Source organism: Mustela lutreola, chromosome 13, assembly GCF_030435805.1.
Source record: "Mustela lutreola isolate mMusLut2 chromosome 13, mMusLut2.pri, whole genome shotgun sequence".
Classification (NCBI taxonomy): domain Eukaryota; kingdom Metazoa; phylum Chordata; class Mammalia; order Carnivora; family Mustelidae; genus Mustela; species Mustela lutreola.
In genome coordinates, this window is record NC_081302.1 from 12,060,268 (window position 1) to 12,074,436 (window position 14,169).

General features: G+C 42.2%; 1 protein-coding gene across 20 annotated transcripts in view; it reads left to right on the forward strand.

Annotated features, from left to right (window-relative positions):
- Positions 1-14,169, forward strand: part of DOCK9 (dedicator of cytokinesis 9) — a 276,616-nt gene that overhangs the window by 225,292 nt on the left and 37,155 nt on the right. For 15 of the 20 annotated variants that reach the window (XM_059144086.1, XM_059144093.1, XM_059144098.1 and 12 more), the window contains exons 39-40: positions 7,473-7,588; positions 14,007-14,144. In XM_059144086.1, coding sequence (XP_059000069.1) covers positions 7,473-7,588; positions 14,007-14,144 — 254 coding nt within the window. Of the gene's footprint in view, positions 1-256; positions 301-7,472; positions 7,589-14,006; positions 14,145-14,169 lie in introns of all 20 variants that reach the window. The other 5 variants (XM_059144104.1, XM_059144092.1, XM_059144103.1 and 2 more) reach the window with 1 other exon arrangement.

Consider the following 14,169-nt stretch of genomic DNA (forward strand, 5'->3'; position numbering starts at 1 on the left):
ATTTTGACAGCCAAACATTCTCTGATATCTTTAATTGAATATTTGGATTTTCCGTGCGCAAGTCCTCGGGACATCTGGGACAGGTTCCTTTCGTTCTTCCGAGGCCATGCGTGTAATTGATCAAGTGTCCACATTCTGACATTCCAGCTTTGAATGTATGTTACTCCTTAAACTGCTGTGAAAACATAAAGCCCATGAATCAATTTGTGAGGGTGTGGAAAAGCCAATAACAAAGTGACTTTTTCTGTGTTTTCAGTGTGAGAAAGATATCAAGTGTGCTTGGAATTTCTGTAGACAATGGTAAGATTTAATCAGGTTGAAGTCTGCTTATGAGGCCGCTTCACTTGCAAGCCGAGACCTTTTTGTTCATCTTGCCTTCCTAACTTTGGGGCTTTCTAACTTCACAGTAGAGATTCTACCTACCAAAAAGTAGGAGCATATTTTTAATTTACTTTTTTCATATCACCAGAGGAGACATGACATCATGTACTGTTTCTAGAAACTTAAGTGTTACATCTCCTTAAAAGTTTTCTCAAAGCAGGAAACCTAAAAGACATCAGCCATGCAGCATTTTAAAAATGAATGCCGTCATTTATAATAGATACCATTTCTGTTAGTGTTGTGTTCTCTGAATTGTTTCATCTTTTCTCCAAGCATAACATAGCTAGTTACTGTTTTACATATACAATTACTTGTTCTCATGCCAAGTAATGCCTTTAATGTATAGCTATTAATATCTTCCATCATTTCTAATCATAAGAATTCCACTCACTGTGATCTTCCTACCTCTTTCTTTAAATAGGCTGGGAGTAAAGACAATATTCCCAAATGCTTTAAAATGGTAATAGTTCAGAGTAAGAAGGCTGAGGCATCAAAATACAGCAGCTGCCTACTCTTCCACCCCAAAGTTCAACCTAATGGGTATAGACCCTCTTTATAAAATTCTAAGCTTAATTTAGATCAGTATGACATTTGCCTGCCACACACGAATGGATGTTCATGACACATCTCAGGCTCCAATACTGGATTTTTCCACATCTTGTCTGTTAGGGCTTTTTCTAGCTCTGCAGGCAAGGGGTTGACACAAACAAAAGAAGTTTTGGTGTTTTTAGTTTTCATTTCCTATTAAGCAAACAGAAATTAAATTCTCATGGTTCTGCAGGACTTGCCACACGGCCCCTGCCCAGACAGTTTATAACACAGGCATTACCTCTCCGTCAGTTAGAATAAATACCTAAACTTTAAAGCACTTAAAAAAAAATCAGTAGACTGAGTCCCCCACTCCAAAGATAATCATGTAGGAAACAGAAAATAAACAAAAGTAAAATGAGTGATCAACACATGAGTGTATAGCCTTAACCTACCAAGACAGACAGCCGCTCCTCCCGCTGCAAACAGATTTTGCAATGGTGGCTTGAACTGGAGGAGAGAGGCAGCTGGCTATGTTTTGCAGCCAAGCAGCATATTGTGAACATGGTTGACTCCCATTCTCTCTTCCGGCTACCCACAGAGAGCCCATCCTTCCTGCCTCTCTCCTCTTTCCTCCTGGAGTTTTTGCTATGGTCAGTTTTCAGTGACACCATCCTCAATCAGCATTTCTCCTTCTGCCTTCTCGAGAAACAGTGTGTAGCTGATTTCTTTTAGCCTCCTGTCTGCTCATCCCAAATTGGTTCTGGTGTCTCACAGTCCTTGCATCTTCTCCTGGAACTCGGTCTCCATTTATAAGTCTGATGATGTATCTGGGGGGCTTCAGCCTTTTTGAGCTCCAGATTGTCCGTGTGCCCAGAAGCCACAGAGAAGGCAGGACATACTGTATGTATACATGTGTATATGTGTGAGCATATATATGTATGTATACATATGTGATTTCTTTACACCAGTACCGAGATATTTTATGGGAAATTTGTAGTCATATATGTCTTTCTTAAAAAAGTCCTCTTTAACAATGAATACAGTACCTTCTGTTGGACCAACCAATATGACATAAATCCAGCATGTGAGAGGTTTGCAATGCCGGAGTCTAACATTTATTTGAGAATTTATTTTAGAAAAGAAAAAAAATAGGAAGAGGGCCCCCTCCCTATAAATACCACCTACATTTTTTGTTTTTAGTTTCAGAGGAAAGGCTTTGTCAGGCCTCAGTTTGACCACCTGGGGGCAGCAGAGGACTGCCAGAAATTTAATCCAGTGGCGTCCAAGTTTTAAGCCCCCCATTAGTAGGACATGGGAAAAGACACCATGTGCACCTTACATGTAACTATGGTGGGGTCTTATTTTTACTCTTGGATTTTGATAGGAAATAATGAAAATGATAAGTTCCACTGTGTCCAAATAGCCTTCACTATTCAAAAACACTCAGAAGATAGAGGTTCATTATGTTTGGGTCATTACTCAGGTACGTGAAAAGTAAATGTTTACAACATTAAGACATTGACCTTTTTATTGTAAAGTGCATCCTGTTGTGTATCAACAGAAGCTATTTGTGTCAAATGGAAAATTGAAAGTGAGAGCTACCTGTAGAATATTTTACATAAACCATGCTGTTGGGAGGGAAGCTAAGTCAGACATGTTTGTAAGTAAGTGATGCGTGTGCAGAACACATAAGATAACATTTTGCATTTACTTTGCTGTTATATATTGCTCTAGGAATATATTAAATTCATTTGCATGATAATTCCTATTTCCTGCTGGTACGGTAGGGCGCAAAGCCAGACAAGAGGTAGAAACACTTAAAGAAAACCTGCATTTGGTTTAAGAGAGAGTTCAAGGTCACTCGATTAAGTTGCAGAGAATGCGATTTCAGGTCATTATTAATGGAAAAGCGTTTTCTAACTGAATTGCCCATTAGCTGCTGTGGGCACTGGGAGTTGGAGGTGTGGAAACAGACTGGTTGAGGACTCCCGGGGGATATTGTTCAGGTCTCTTAAACGTCACACTGGGAGGTGAAGAGTTAGATGAGATGGTTTATAAGACCACATCTAATTCTGAAATTCTTTGCTATCTATGAAGTGCAAGCAAGACAATGAGTATCAGTGATCATTAAATTCCCTTACTGTGTATAATACTGAATTTACAGGAAAAACGCAGAGAACACATGTATTCTTTGAAGTAAGATTACTGTTTTGCAGGTTTTAAGCATGACAATATATCTCTTAAAATGGGTAAAAAATCGACTTAGATGCTTTAAAAGTATATACTCAAGACAGTAAATGAAATGTTTGTGAAGTCACTTTTTTTTTTATTATTCTGAAGCAGGTTTCCTTGATTTAGAAATACATTTTTGCATGTTTCCTAGCATTTCCGTTATCAGGCTATAACCTGGAGTTATAACTGAGCTACCTCACACCTGTGCCTTGCATATTCCATTCAATATGACAGTCAGTCATTGTTACTTCTTGCAATTGATGGGGTTTCAGAACTGAGGTCTGGCACGATGCCTTTTTAAAGTCAGGAAATGTTTAGGGGTGCCTGGGTGGCTCAGTGGGTTAAACCTCTGCCTTCAACTCAGGTCATGATCCCAGAGTCCTGGGATCAAGCCCCACATCGGGCTCTCTGCTCAGCAGGAAGCCTGCTTCCCCCCACTCTCTGCCTACTTGTGATCTCTGTCAAATAAATAAATAAAATCTTTAAAAAAAAAAAAAAAGTCAGGACATGTTTACATTCTTAATAACCTTAAAAAGGACTTTAAATTACAATGCATGCTTAAACCAGCTGTTTCCACAGTCTGGGCTATATATCCCATACGAGGGACTATTTCCAGACACAGCTGAACATTATTAGATTGAGGTTTTCTTCAGAGAAGAGAAAGCAGATGGCATCACCATTTCCTCAGGTATAAACTCTGAGATTATAGACTCATTCCACAAATCATTTTTGAGCATATTAGGGTTTTTGTATGAGTCAGAGGTCAGAAAGCAAATCACATCATTTTTGCCTTGGAATATTATTCCTTATTCTACTGTCTACTCTTCGCTCATTTGTGAAGAAAACATTTTTAACAATAAAAGTGGGATGGAGATGAACAAATAGATAATAACGTAGAGGTTGATCAGTCTGATAGTTTGCAAAAGTATATGTAGTTAGTAAAGGCTGCAGACTGTGAGTTAATATATCTAGGGGACTAGGTCTTCCATGTTTGGGGCCTTCTTTTAGCAAGAAGATTTCATATCATTCAGTAGCATTTACATTTCTCACAAAATGTATTATTTTTCTGGATTCAGATTATGTGGGCCAGAGGGGGGAAAAAATAAACATAAGGGTAAAGGCACCTGTTGAAAAGAAAGTGCCTCCTGTTAGAATATGTATCTGACTTCAAGCCCAAACGTCCTCTGGCATTTGGAAAAGGCAAGTGTTTTTGTCCCTCGCACCACATCCCCTCTAACCGCCTGGCAGTGGGGAGGGGGAGACTGTTTACAGATGTGGTCGGCGTTATTCAGTCAAGCTGTTCTAGTAACAGGAGTTTATTAAACAGAGTAAGGTTCATTAAGACTAACGTAACAGATGACATTAGCTAAAAAAGTCTCTTCCTTTGCCTTTGTGTGTTTAGAAGACTTGGGGATTTTAGAATAAATCATTTATCAGAGTTAGAACAGAATGAAAATTGTGTCCATGTGAGCAGTGAATCCCATCGACACCAAAGCAATCCATGATGTATGTGCCAAAGATGGCACATCGAGGAAGTCCTTCTCCTCTCTCTGCTCAGCCTAGCTGAAGGTAGTCTGTGAGGGCCCTGTGCCTCAAGGCACCACGGTTCCGTAGGGGAAATCAGTAGGGTTAACAGCATTCCTTACTTGCCCTGGTGAGAATCTGCTTCATCAGCTTCAAAGAGTTGCTGACCGATACTTGAAGAAATTGCATTTTCTCTTAAGATGCCTTTTTGGATGTACCAAGTCAGTTTCATTTTCCTGGGTTGGCCTGTAACATGGCGACCAAGGACTAAATCCTTGCCTCATGCACAGCTTAGTTTCAGGCATTGAGACAAGCAGTTTTTCCATGGGAGTATCCCTCGGTGAACTGTCCATGCAGTCTGTACCACTTAGACAACCTCTCCACACTGTCCTTTATTTTTGGGGACTTTACTAACACTGGCTCAGGAATATTGCTGACTTTTTTGAGACAGGAGTTTAAGGAGATGCAAAATTATAGCCAGTTGTGGCTCAGCTGGATCATTTATTTGATTATTCGATGTTTCAGACACAGGCAGACAGATTTCTATATGAATCCGTGATCCTTAAGGAAATGAGATACACAACATCGACACTCAGAGAGAGTCTAAGAGCTTGGAGAAATTTTGTCATTGTCATGTTTCCATACATATATACATAATTACATAAAAACTTCATTAGTGTGGCCATTGATTCTGTCTTTTAAAACAACACATTGCCAAGTTCCAGTCCTGAATGGGTCCAGACCTTTCAGCTGAAATTAAATGGTGTGGAAATTCTTCAGTGTGTAGGCAATTGTGTCTATAATGATCACACCTGCATACATTACCTTTCCAGAAAAAGAAAACGTCAGTTCTTTGCCAAGAAAAATATTAAAATCATCACCAAAACAAGTTCCTTATGTGATTTCCCCTGACCATAAAACTTCAGCAGCCCCCAAAGGGTCTTTTTGACCTGCGATAATTTTGGTTGGTCTAATAAAAGGTGCTATATTCCCCCACACTCCCCCGCCCCGGGTTTGTGATCACTTAGCCATAATTAACAATCTGTTTTCCTCTTTCACCATTTCTGATCTTACCAAACAAACCATGCCGAACAAGGGGATGCCCTGGCTTACAATGGCAGTGCAGTGAAATTAGTACCAAGGTGCATCCATCTCTCTGTCTCGGGGAGACTTCTTACTAGAGAAGCAAACACAGAAAGAACTAGCATGGTGCTGGGTGTTACAGAGCCCCTCTCAAGGCACACTGACTCTCTTGCAGTGTGAAAATCATGCAGTTCACAGACAGAAACCTTCAGCACTGCCTTTGTAGAGCAACACTGGGTGAAAGCACGTGATGGTGTTTTTAGCCTATTTTAAGAGCAATGCAGCAGCTTGGAAAACCTTTCATAGTCTTCTGAAAATCACTTTGTAACTCTGACATTTATCAAAGTAAGAATAACATCATGCAAGTTATTTTGTCCTAATAATATGTACTGTGACACAGTGACCTGGATAAGGAATTTGGAGTGTAGTTTCTGGGTTTCTTTGGGGTTTCTTTTCCCCCCATTACTGGCCTCAAGAAAATCCTCTAGGTTTTCTCTACTTCATTTTCCTGATCTGTATAGAAAATGTCCTGCTCTTTGGATTATAAAGAAAATTATCTACATAGTAAGTGTTGATTTATGTTTGCTCCTTGGAGTAGGACATTGTATGACGTTTCATTATATTGCCATCTTTCTTCGTCCTCTAGATCAGCACTGTAACATCTCTGCATCCCTACATGTATTTCCGCTAATGCATATCATTTCATAATTTAATATCTCAAATTGTATGTCAAGCTACCTTTATGTCCATACTAAATTGGTTTTTACAGCCACATATAGAAGATATCAGCTTGTATTTAAATTATGATTCTTCACGTCCTTTCCTTTTCTTAAACGTTCCTTTCAGACATGTACTGGCTTTTGTGCTTTTTGATAAAGCAAGTAGAATACTGTTAGCAGTGCAGTCAACTCTTGGTTATCGTTCACTATTCTGGCTGATCCTTTAGATCTTTACGTTATCGATTCACTATTTACACGGCCGTCCACCACGTGCCAGCCACTATTCTAAGAACTTCCCAGATCTTAACCAATTGCATGCTCACCACAACCCTTTGAGGCAGATACTATTATTATCCCCATTCTACAGATCAGGGAGCTGATGCATAATGAGGTCAAATAACTTGCCCAAGGTCACACAACTAGCAAGTGGCGGAGCTGGAACCAGGGCCCGGCAGCCTGACTCTGACTCATTTTCTTAAAAAACCAGTGCTGGGCCGCTGCTTCTGTCTCTGCGGGAAGCTTGGGAAATCTCTGCTTCCTTCGCCGGCTCCTCCCATCTTAAGAGCTCAGTCCGGTGGCTCAGTGGATTGGCTCCCGTCGAGGTGCCTTCCTGGTTCTGCTGTTTACTAGCTGTGGGACCTAAGACAAGCTGTCCAACCTTTCTGTGCCTCAGTTTCCTTCTCTGCAAAAAGGGTTTCAGAATGTACATGCTTCATAGGGCTGCTGTGGGATTAAATGAGCGAAAACACTGAAAGTTCATAGAATTACGGTTGGCCCATAGCCTGGACACAGTAAACGTTTGCTGCTCTTGTTTCCCTTCCAGAATTGTTCTAATTGAACAGACACATTATTCATTATGTACCCCCCAACCACTGAAAAAGGGAAACAAGACCCCAGAGGAAGCCTTCCGTAAATAATCAAAAGTTGACTGCAACCACACTGTGCCGCCAGCCTCTCCGTCTGCGGTCGCTGGCCAGTAACCTTATGTTGTAATCCATGCAGGCTACGGCCACTCGGATGCGGACGTTCTCCACCAGTCGCTGCTGGAAGCCAACATCGCTACCGAGGTGTGCCTCACGGCCCTGGACACACTCTCTCTGTTTACACTGGCATTTAAGGTTCGTACTGAACAGCTGGGCCCGGTCAGAGCTTTACCTTTTAAATTAATTCTGCTTGTTTAGTTGAACCAGCAAGAACTTCCTGTGTTGTATTTTTTTATTTCAGCAACTGTTTTTGCCCCTCTAAAGAAACCACACATCCTCAGAATTCCTTAATGAAACCATCGCATGGTTAATGACTTGAATTCCTTGAAATAAAATAAAGTTCAGCTGGTCAGGGTGTGCTGCAAATGATGGAAACAGTCCCAGGAGGTGGTTGCCTCTTGGCCAGAGGAAAGCATCCCCCTGGAGAATATGGTTTGCTATGCCCTCGAGGCTGATTCATAATGGGAACCTCATCAGACATTTCTGCCTCGACTATCTGAGAATATTCAAATGTAGCAGCAGTTAAAATTAGTTACTTATATGTAGAAAAGCAGTAACTACAAACACATTCACCTCTTACAATTTTAAAAATACCTGTTCGTAACTTCAGTGATAGAAGCATTTCAAGGATAGAAAAGAAAAGATTGTTTTGGTCTTATTTTTAGGTTTCAGCAAGTAATATTCAAGTAGGTGGAAATGGTCTCATAAGGCATTCACTTTATTCTAGGGACCTAACACTTCTCAGGCTTGCTAATTGATTGCTTCCATTTCCAGCATGGAAGAAGGAAATTGAATTAGAGTTGATACATGATGATTATTGAAACAGTGTGTTTGTTTCCAGGGTATTTGGAAAAGATAACCAAAGTCATTTTCTGCTTTACTTATCTTTGATTCTCATAAGGTGCATTTTTTTTTTTTTAATTTTGGATAGAAATAAGTTACCCTGATATCATGTCACCTGATTATATACTCTACCTTTATTCTTCTCAGCAGTCATGCTACTCATGTCCCCATGAAATCTCATTACTGGGAACCCATTGAAGAGATGAAACACAGACCCTAACCAAATGAGTGGGAGGCCTCCACTTTCGTGGCTCTCAGAGCGCAGTCCCCTGGCCGGCCTCGGCTGCAGACCCAGGGAGCTTGTTCGAAGTACACATTCTTAGGCCCTGACCCAGCCTGGCTAATGCAGAAAGTCTGGGGGTGACCTGAAAGCCATGGCTTGAAAACCAGAACCATGTCTGGAACCTCTTTCCATTTTCTTTTCCGCGTGACATTATTTTAGATTTTAGTTATTTATTTAACACAGAGAGATCACAAGTAGGCAGAGAGGCAGGCAGAGAGAGTGGGGGTAAGCAGGCTCCCTGCTGGGCAGAAAGCCCAAGGCAGGGCTCGATCCCAGGACCCTGATATCATGATCCGTAGCCGAAGGCAGAGACTTAACCCAGCCACCCAGGTGCCCCTCGGCAATGACATTTTTTTTTTTTTAAGATTTTATATATTTATTTATTTGACAGACAGAGATCACAAGTAGGCAGAGAGGCAGGCATAGAGAGGAGGAAGCAAGCTCCCTGCTGAGCAGAGAGCCCAATGCGGTGTTCGATCCCAGGACGCTGGGATCATGACCTGAGCCGAAGGAAGAGGCTTTAACCCACTGAGCCACCCACGTGCCCCTCGGCAATGACTTTTTAAATGTGACTGCTGTGTGTACCTTTATCACTGCCAGCTGAGAATCTGTAAGTTCAGATCAAAACTGTTCAGTTCTATAAGAACAGAACAGTTCAGAACAGAAACTTACAGAATCTGTAAGTTCTATCTTCTGCTTCACTCCACCATGCTTGTGCCCCTGAGACCCTTCTGCTACACGGCAGGTGGAGCCTGGCACACTGGCCAGGCGTGAGGACAGGTGCACCACAGATGTAGTCTGTCGGGTCTGTGAGAATATTGACAGTCTCTTTACTGTATAACCTACGATTCTCACTTAGCCTCCTGAAAAACGCTTGCTTCGTATTAAAGAAGCAATCTGTTCATCAAGGTTCCCAGGTCCCCCGTGTCTGGCCACCCTACAGGCTCTCTCTCTTGAGAAACAACACCTGATGTTCCCTGATTTGTGACATTTATTGTCTTGAAGGCCTTTGAGGAGATTGCTTCATGTCTCTGGACCCAAGATTTCTCATTTGAAGATTAGAAAAAGTAGCATCTGCCTCCTGTGGTCAGGGCTATTGGAAGTTTAAAGATGACCTTTGAAAGAATCTGCCACTTTCCTGATGTAGATGAGACTTTACTTCCCAGCTCCACCGGGGGCCAGATTCTAAGCCTCGGGTGGGTCTGCTTGACATCTGGAAACCCTGATGCCCTTCTCTAGAACATGGTGATTATGCCTGCTGTATGATGGACAGATACGAAGTACCCAAAGACATCTACCCTGTGTTCATGCCTTCCTGGTCCTGTAAGAAAGGGTCTAACTCCTGAGACCCAGGGGGAAGGTGGAGCTTGAGTGCTGAGGTGATCCTCTGTCAAAGTGTATATGTCTGTGAGCTAAAGCATGTAAAGCCCAGCGCCCCCATGCAGAAGTGGGAAGAGGGGTGGGCGTTACAGTGGAACAGATGTCACGCCCAGAGGTAGGCTTACCTGGCCTAGATTACAGGTTCATGAGGGGCCCTGGCACAGCAGCCACTTGGATCTTCTTCTGCAAATCATTTGCTCAGCTGAGGCATCATTTGGAGCATATCAGAAAATTTAAACTTTTACATTGAATTAGTGGACATAATTCGAGAAAAATCACCTTCCACGGATAAAAGCCCCATCGTGATCAAGTCTCTGAGTTGACTACATCTAGTAAATTGCCAAAGGTAGCCAAGAAAACATATTTTTAATGAGAGAAAATGTTTCAAAAGATTTCAGCCCTGCTAGTTACTGAGTGCCTTCCATGCCTCAAGCACTAATCTTCACAACAGCCTGGGCTGGTGGATATTCTTGTACCCCATTTTACAGATGAGGAGACTGAGGCCAAGACAGGGCAGAAAATTTGCCCAAGATCACTGCACACCTGGCCTGCTACAGCCCTTGTTGTCCATCCACTGAGCCAGGTGTGGTGGGGAGGTGGGACAGAGGAGGAGGGGACGGACAGAGAGAAGAGATGAGCTGAGGGGCGTCAAGGTAGTTGGGCGATCCCATACAGAAAAAAAGAGAATATTACCAAGCACTTCCCCAACGCTGGTCTCATGCTGGATGCTTTCGCATATGTTCTCACATTTAATGCATAAAAGGGTGTGTTTTATAAACCAAGGTAGTTATATGCAGAAAAATATGGTTCTGGCTGTTCTATAATGCCTGATTAACACAATCCCAAGTCAACCCTGGCCTTTGTGTAGTTGATCATCTTTTTTAATGTGTTTACACGTTTAACCTGAGAATGTATTTTTAGCAATCCCACCTTGTGCTTTTTCTTGATTGAGCTGCCTGGTGAGAATCTGTACGTGATGGTGAGAATCCGTACGTGATGGTGAGAATCTGTACGTAATGGTGAGAATCCGTACGTGACAGAGAAAAGCACTTGGATAATTGGGTTCTTCTAGGGAGTTTGTGCTCATGCAGACCATGAGCCTGGCCTGCAAAGACACATGAAATGAGGTTACCTTAGTGACTGGTAAGCATTTGCAGCTGAAACAGCCCTTCACTAAGGTGGATTCTTGAAGCGATGTCCAAGTGAAACTAAATGCCTTCTGCCCAGGAGAGGTATATCTGTCTTAAATTACACAGTTCTAGACATCTCATTTTGGTGCCCAGGATTTAAGTTCATTGTTATCCTATTCCTAGATCTTTAAAAATTACTGATGTTGTGTCTTCATTCTCTGAAAGGCTCATTTCCCTCAGGAGAATATGTTACAACAATCAAACCTGCCTGCACATCAGACACTTCTGAGTTGGATTTTTAACCTATTCTCCACCTTGTTGCTAGAGAGAAGCTGTGCCTTTCATATTGTTCTGTCTCATTTACTTCCCCGAATAAAATTTTCCTATCCTCACTACAGGTCTACAGGGATAAAAAAGTAGAAATGAGATACACTCTGGTGTTACCGTGTTGACTTCTGAGTGAAGTGAAGGGTGGTTTTGTTTTTGCTTCTTCCTTCTCCTGCCATGAACCTTTCTGAATGTTCAGAATTTTTAAAATATATTTTATTTTTATGTATTTTTTATATTTAGTGTATATAACTTTTTAATAAGTGAGAGAGAGAGAGAGCAGAGAGGGGGAGAGAAGAAAATTGATTAGAAGGTTACAGAAGGCAGCGGATACAATGGGGTATGTCTGGGGTAAGAGATCCTTTACCCCTTGAAATGAGGGGTTACTTTTATCTTAGTGTGAGTGACTTTTAACTGCATTCTTGCAAGCAGATTTTGGGCTCAGAACCCAAGAAGACTAAATCCTGAAAATGGGAAGTTAAGCCTTGACCAGAAAGAGTGAGGCAGGAAAATTTAACTGCTGGGGTAAGAACTTGGAGACAGGCCAGTTCCAACAGCAAGACCAGGGTTCCTGGCAAGTTTTGTACACACCATCTCATCTGGATGTCTCCAGCAGATAGTGCTGAGAGAAGGAAAGCTCATCCAGATCTGTGCAAACTTTAATCCGGCCATAATTAGGGAGAACAGTGCCCCCTGGGAGAAGTAATGTTCACAGACAACAAAAGTCATGTTCACATGCAAGCAGTTCCAAAACACTGGAAACAGCCTCCCCAGCCAGCCACCCCCAGCCAGGTGGTGAACAGCTGCTCATGGTTGAGAATTATATCATATTCCGTTAATTAAGTCCCATTTTCTGCTCATTAAATGGTTCTCTTTCACATGATGGAATTCAGTACTGTGCCTCAGAGTTTCATGTTATAAAGATCCCTGTGAATCCCAGGTGTCTACCAGCTGTGAGTCACTGGACCTAAGAAAACAAAACTTACTCCTTGAGTAAAATTTTTCTCCAAAAGTAATATGAGGTAAATCTTAAAACTAATACTCTAGCTGTACTTTGCTGTTCAACAGAATTACTTGGCCATAAGCTATCTCCAGTCATTTGGCACAGTGGTAAGATTGGTTTGGGATACTGGCCTCCTGACATTTTTTTATTTTAATCATGTTTGCCTCGTGCAGAACGCAGACATGTGCCCTCGCCCAAGCACACACACACCTCTGTGTGTCCTTGAAGATATAACCCTTTAGTGTCAATGCGGGTTTGAACACAACGGCTATGTGCTAGCCTCTGGCTCGGTGACACGTCTGTCTACCTGTGTGTTAGGCAGTCCGTGAGAGTTTTAGCCAGCCAGGCTCACAGGCGTTCAGTTGGTATGAATTTACTGCGTGTGCGAGAAAGTCTTGCAGAACGGTGAGAAGTAGTCTTGTTTGCTTTGTCGAGTAAAACCCGTGATGTGAAAGTCCTGCTAGCCACCACTTACTGAGCCAGGCCCATGAATGCATCAGATGCTTTTTGTACTTAACTCGCGTGATTGCGTGTTCGCAGTAGCTGTGCAAGGTCAGGTCCAAGGTCACCATTTTACAGACGAGAAAGTAAGACTCAGTTTACCTGTGCAGATCTGTGCACATGATAAATGGGGCCTGATCAAAGCCTCTGGGTTTCCCACCTTACCAAGCTTGTCTGGTTACTCATTGCTTAACAGAGTGCCTGAGAAGCCTGAAAAAAACAAACTTAATTTTGTTTTTTAAATTTTTTTAAACATTTTGTTTATTTGAGAGAGAGAGTGAGCAGGAGCAGAGGGAGAAGCAGACTTCCTGCTGAGCCGGGAGCTGATACGCAGCTCGATCCCAGGACCCTCATGACCTGAGCTGAAAGCAGACATTTAACCGACAGACTGAGCCACCCAGGCGCCCCACAAACTTACTTCTGGAGGATCTCACTTCCTATACCTCACTTCAGTATTTTTTCCAGCTTGTTAATCAGCTGACGCCTGTAAGGGCACTTCTTTTTTGGAATTATGCTATCACAAAAACTGCCTCTGTACTGGTTGCTGGTATACAGTAAAAATAAGTAAATACATAGAAGCCAAATCAGTACTGAGGACCACTAGTCCTTCAAGCCGTGCTACAGTTTGCTAGGCTGTTTTATGATTAGTCCCTCCTCTGATAGGAAGAAGCAAACAGCCCCTGGGTGGCTCAGTCAGGTAAGCATCCAGCGCTCGATTTTGGCTCAGGTCGTGGTCTCTGGGTTGTAGGATCGAGCGTCGAGTTGGGCTACATGCTCAGCTTGTCTCTCCCTCCCCCTCTGCCCCTCCCCTCCCTCATGCTTGCTTTTGTCTCTCTCTTAAATAAGTAAAATAAATAAACTCTTTAGAAAAGAAAAAGAAAAAGTCTCACAGCAGAAATTTAGTTATAGGCTTATTTGTACTCCATGAGGGTTTTCTGCCTTCCTGGAGATACATGGTAGAGTTTGTTTAAATTACAAGTTGTCTTAGTACCTGGGACATTGAACCTTTGAGTCTAAAAACCGGATGCAGCCTCATAGGGGTGTCTGGCGTGTCTCACTAACCAAGCTGTCCTTGTGTGTTTTCAGAACCAGCTCCTGGCTGATCACGGCCATAATCCTCTCATGAAAAAGGTTTTCGATGTCTACCTATGCTTTCTTCAAAAACATCAGTCTGAAACAGCTTTAAAAAATGTCTTCACTGCCTTAAGGTCATTCATCTATAAGGTAAGAGGCTTCCTCGGGGGAAGCC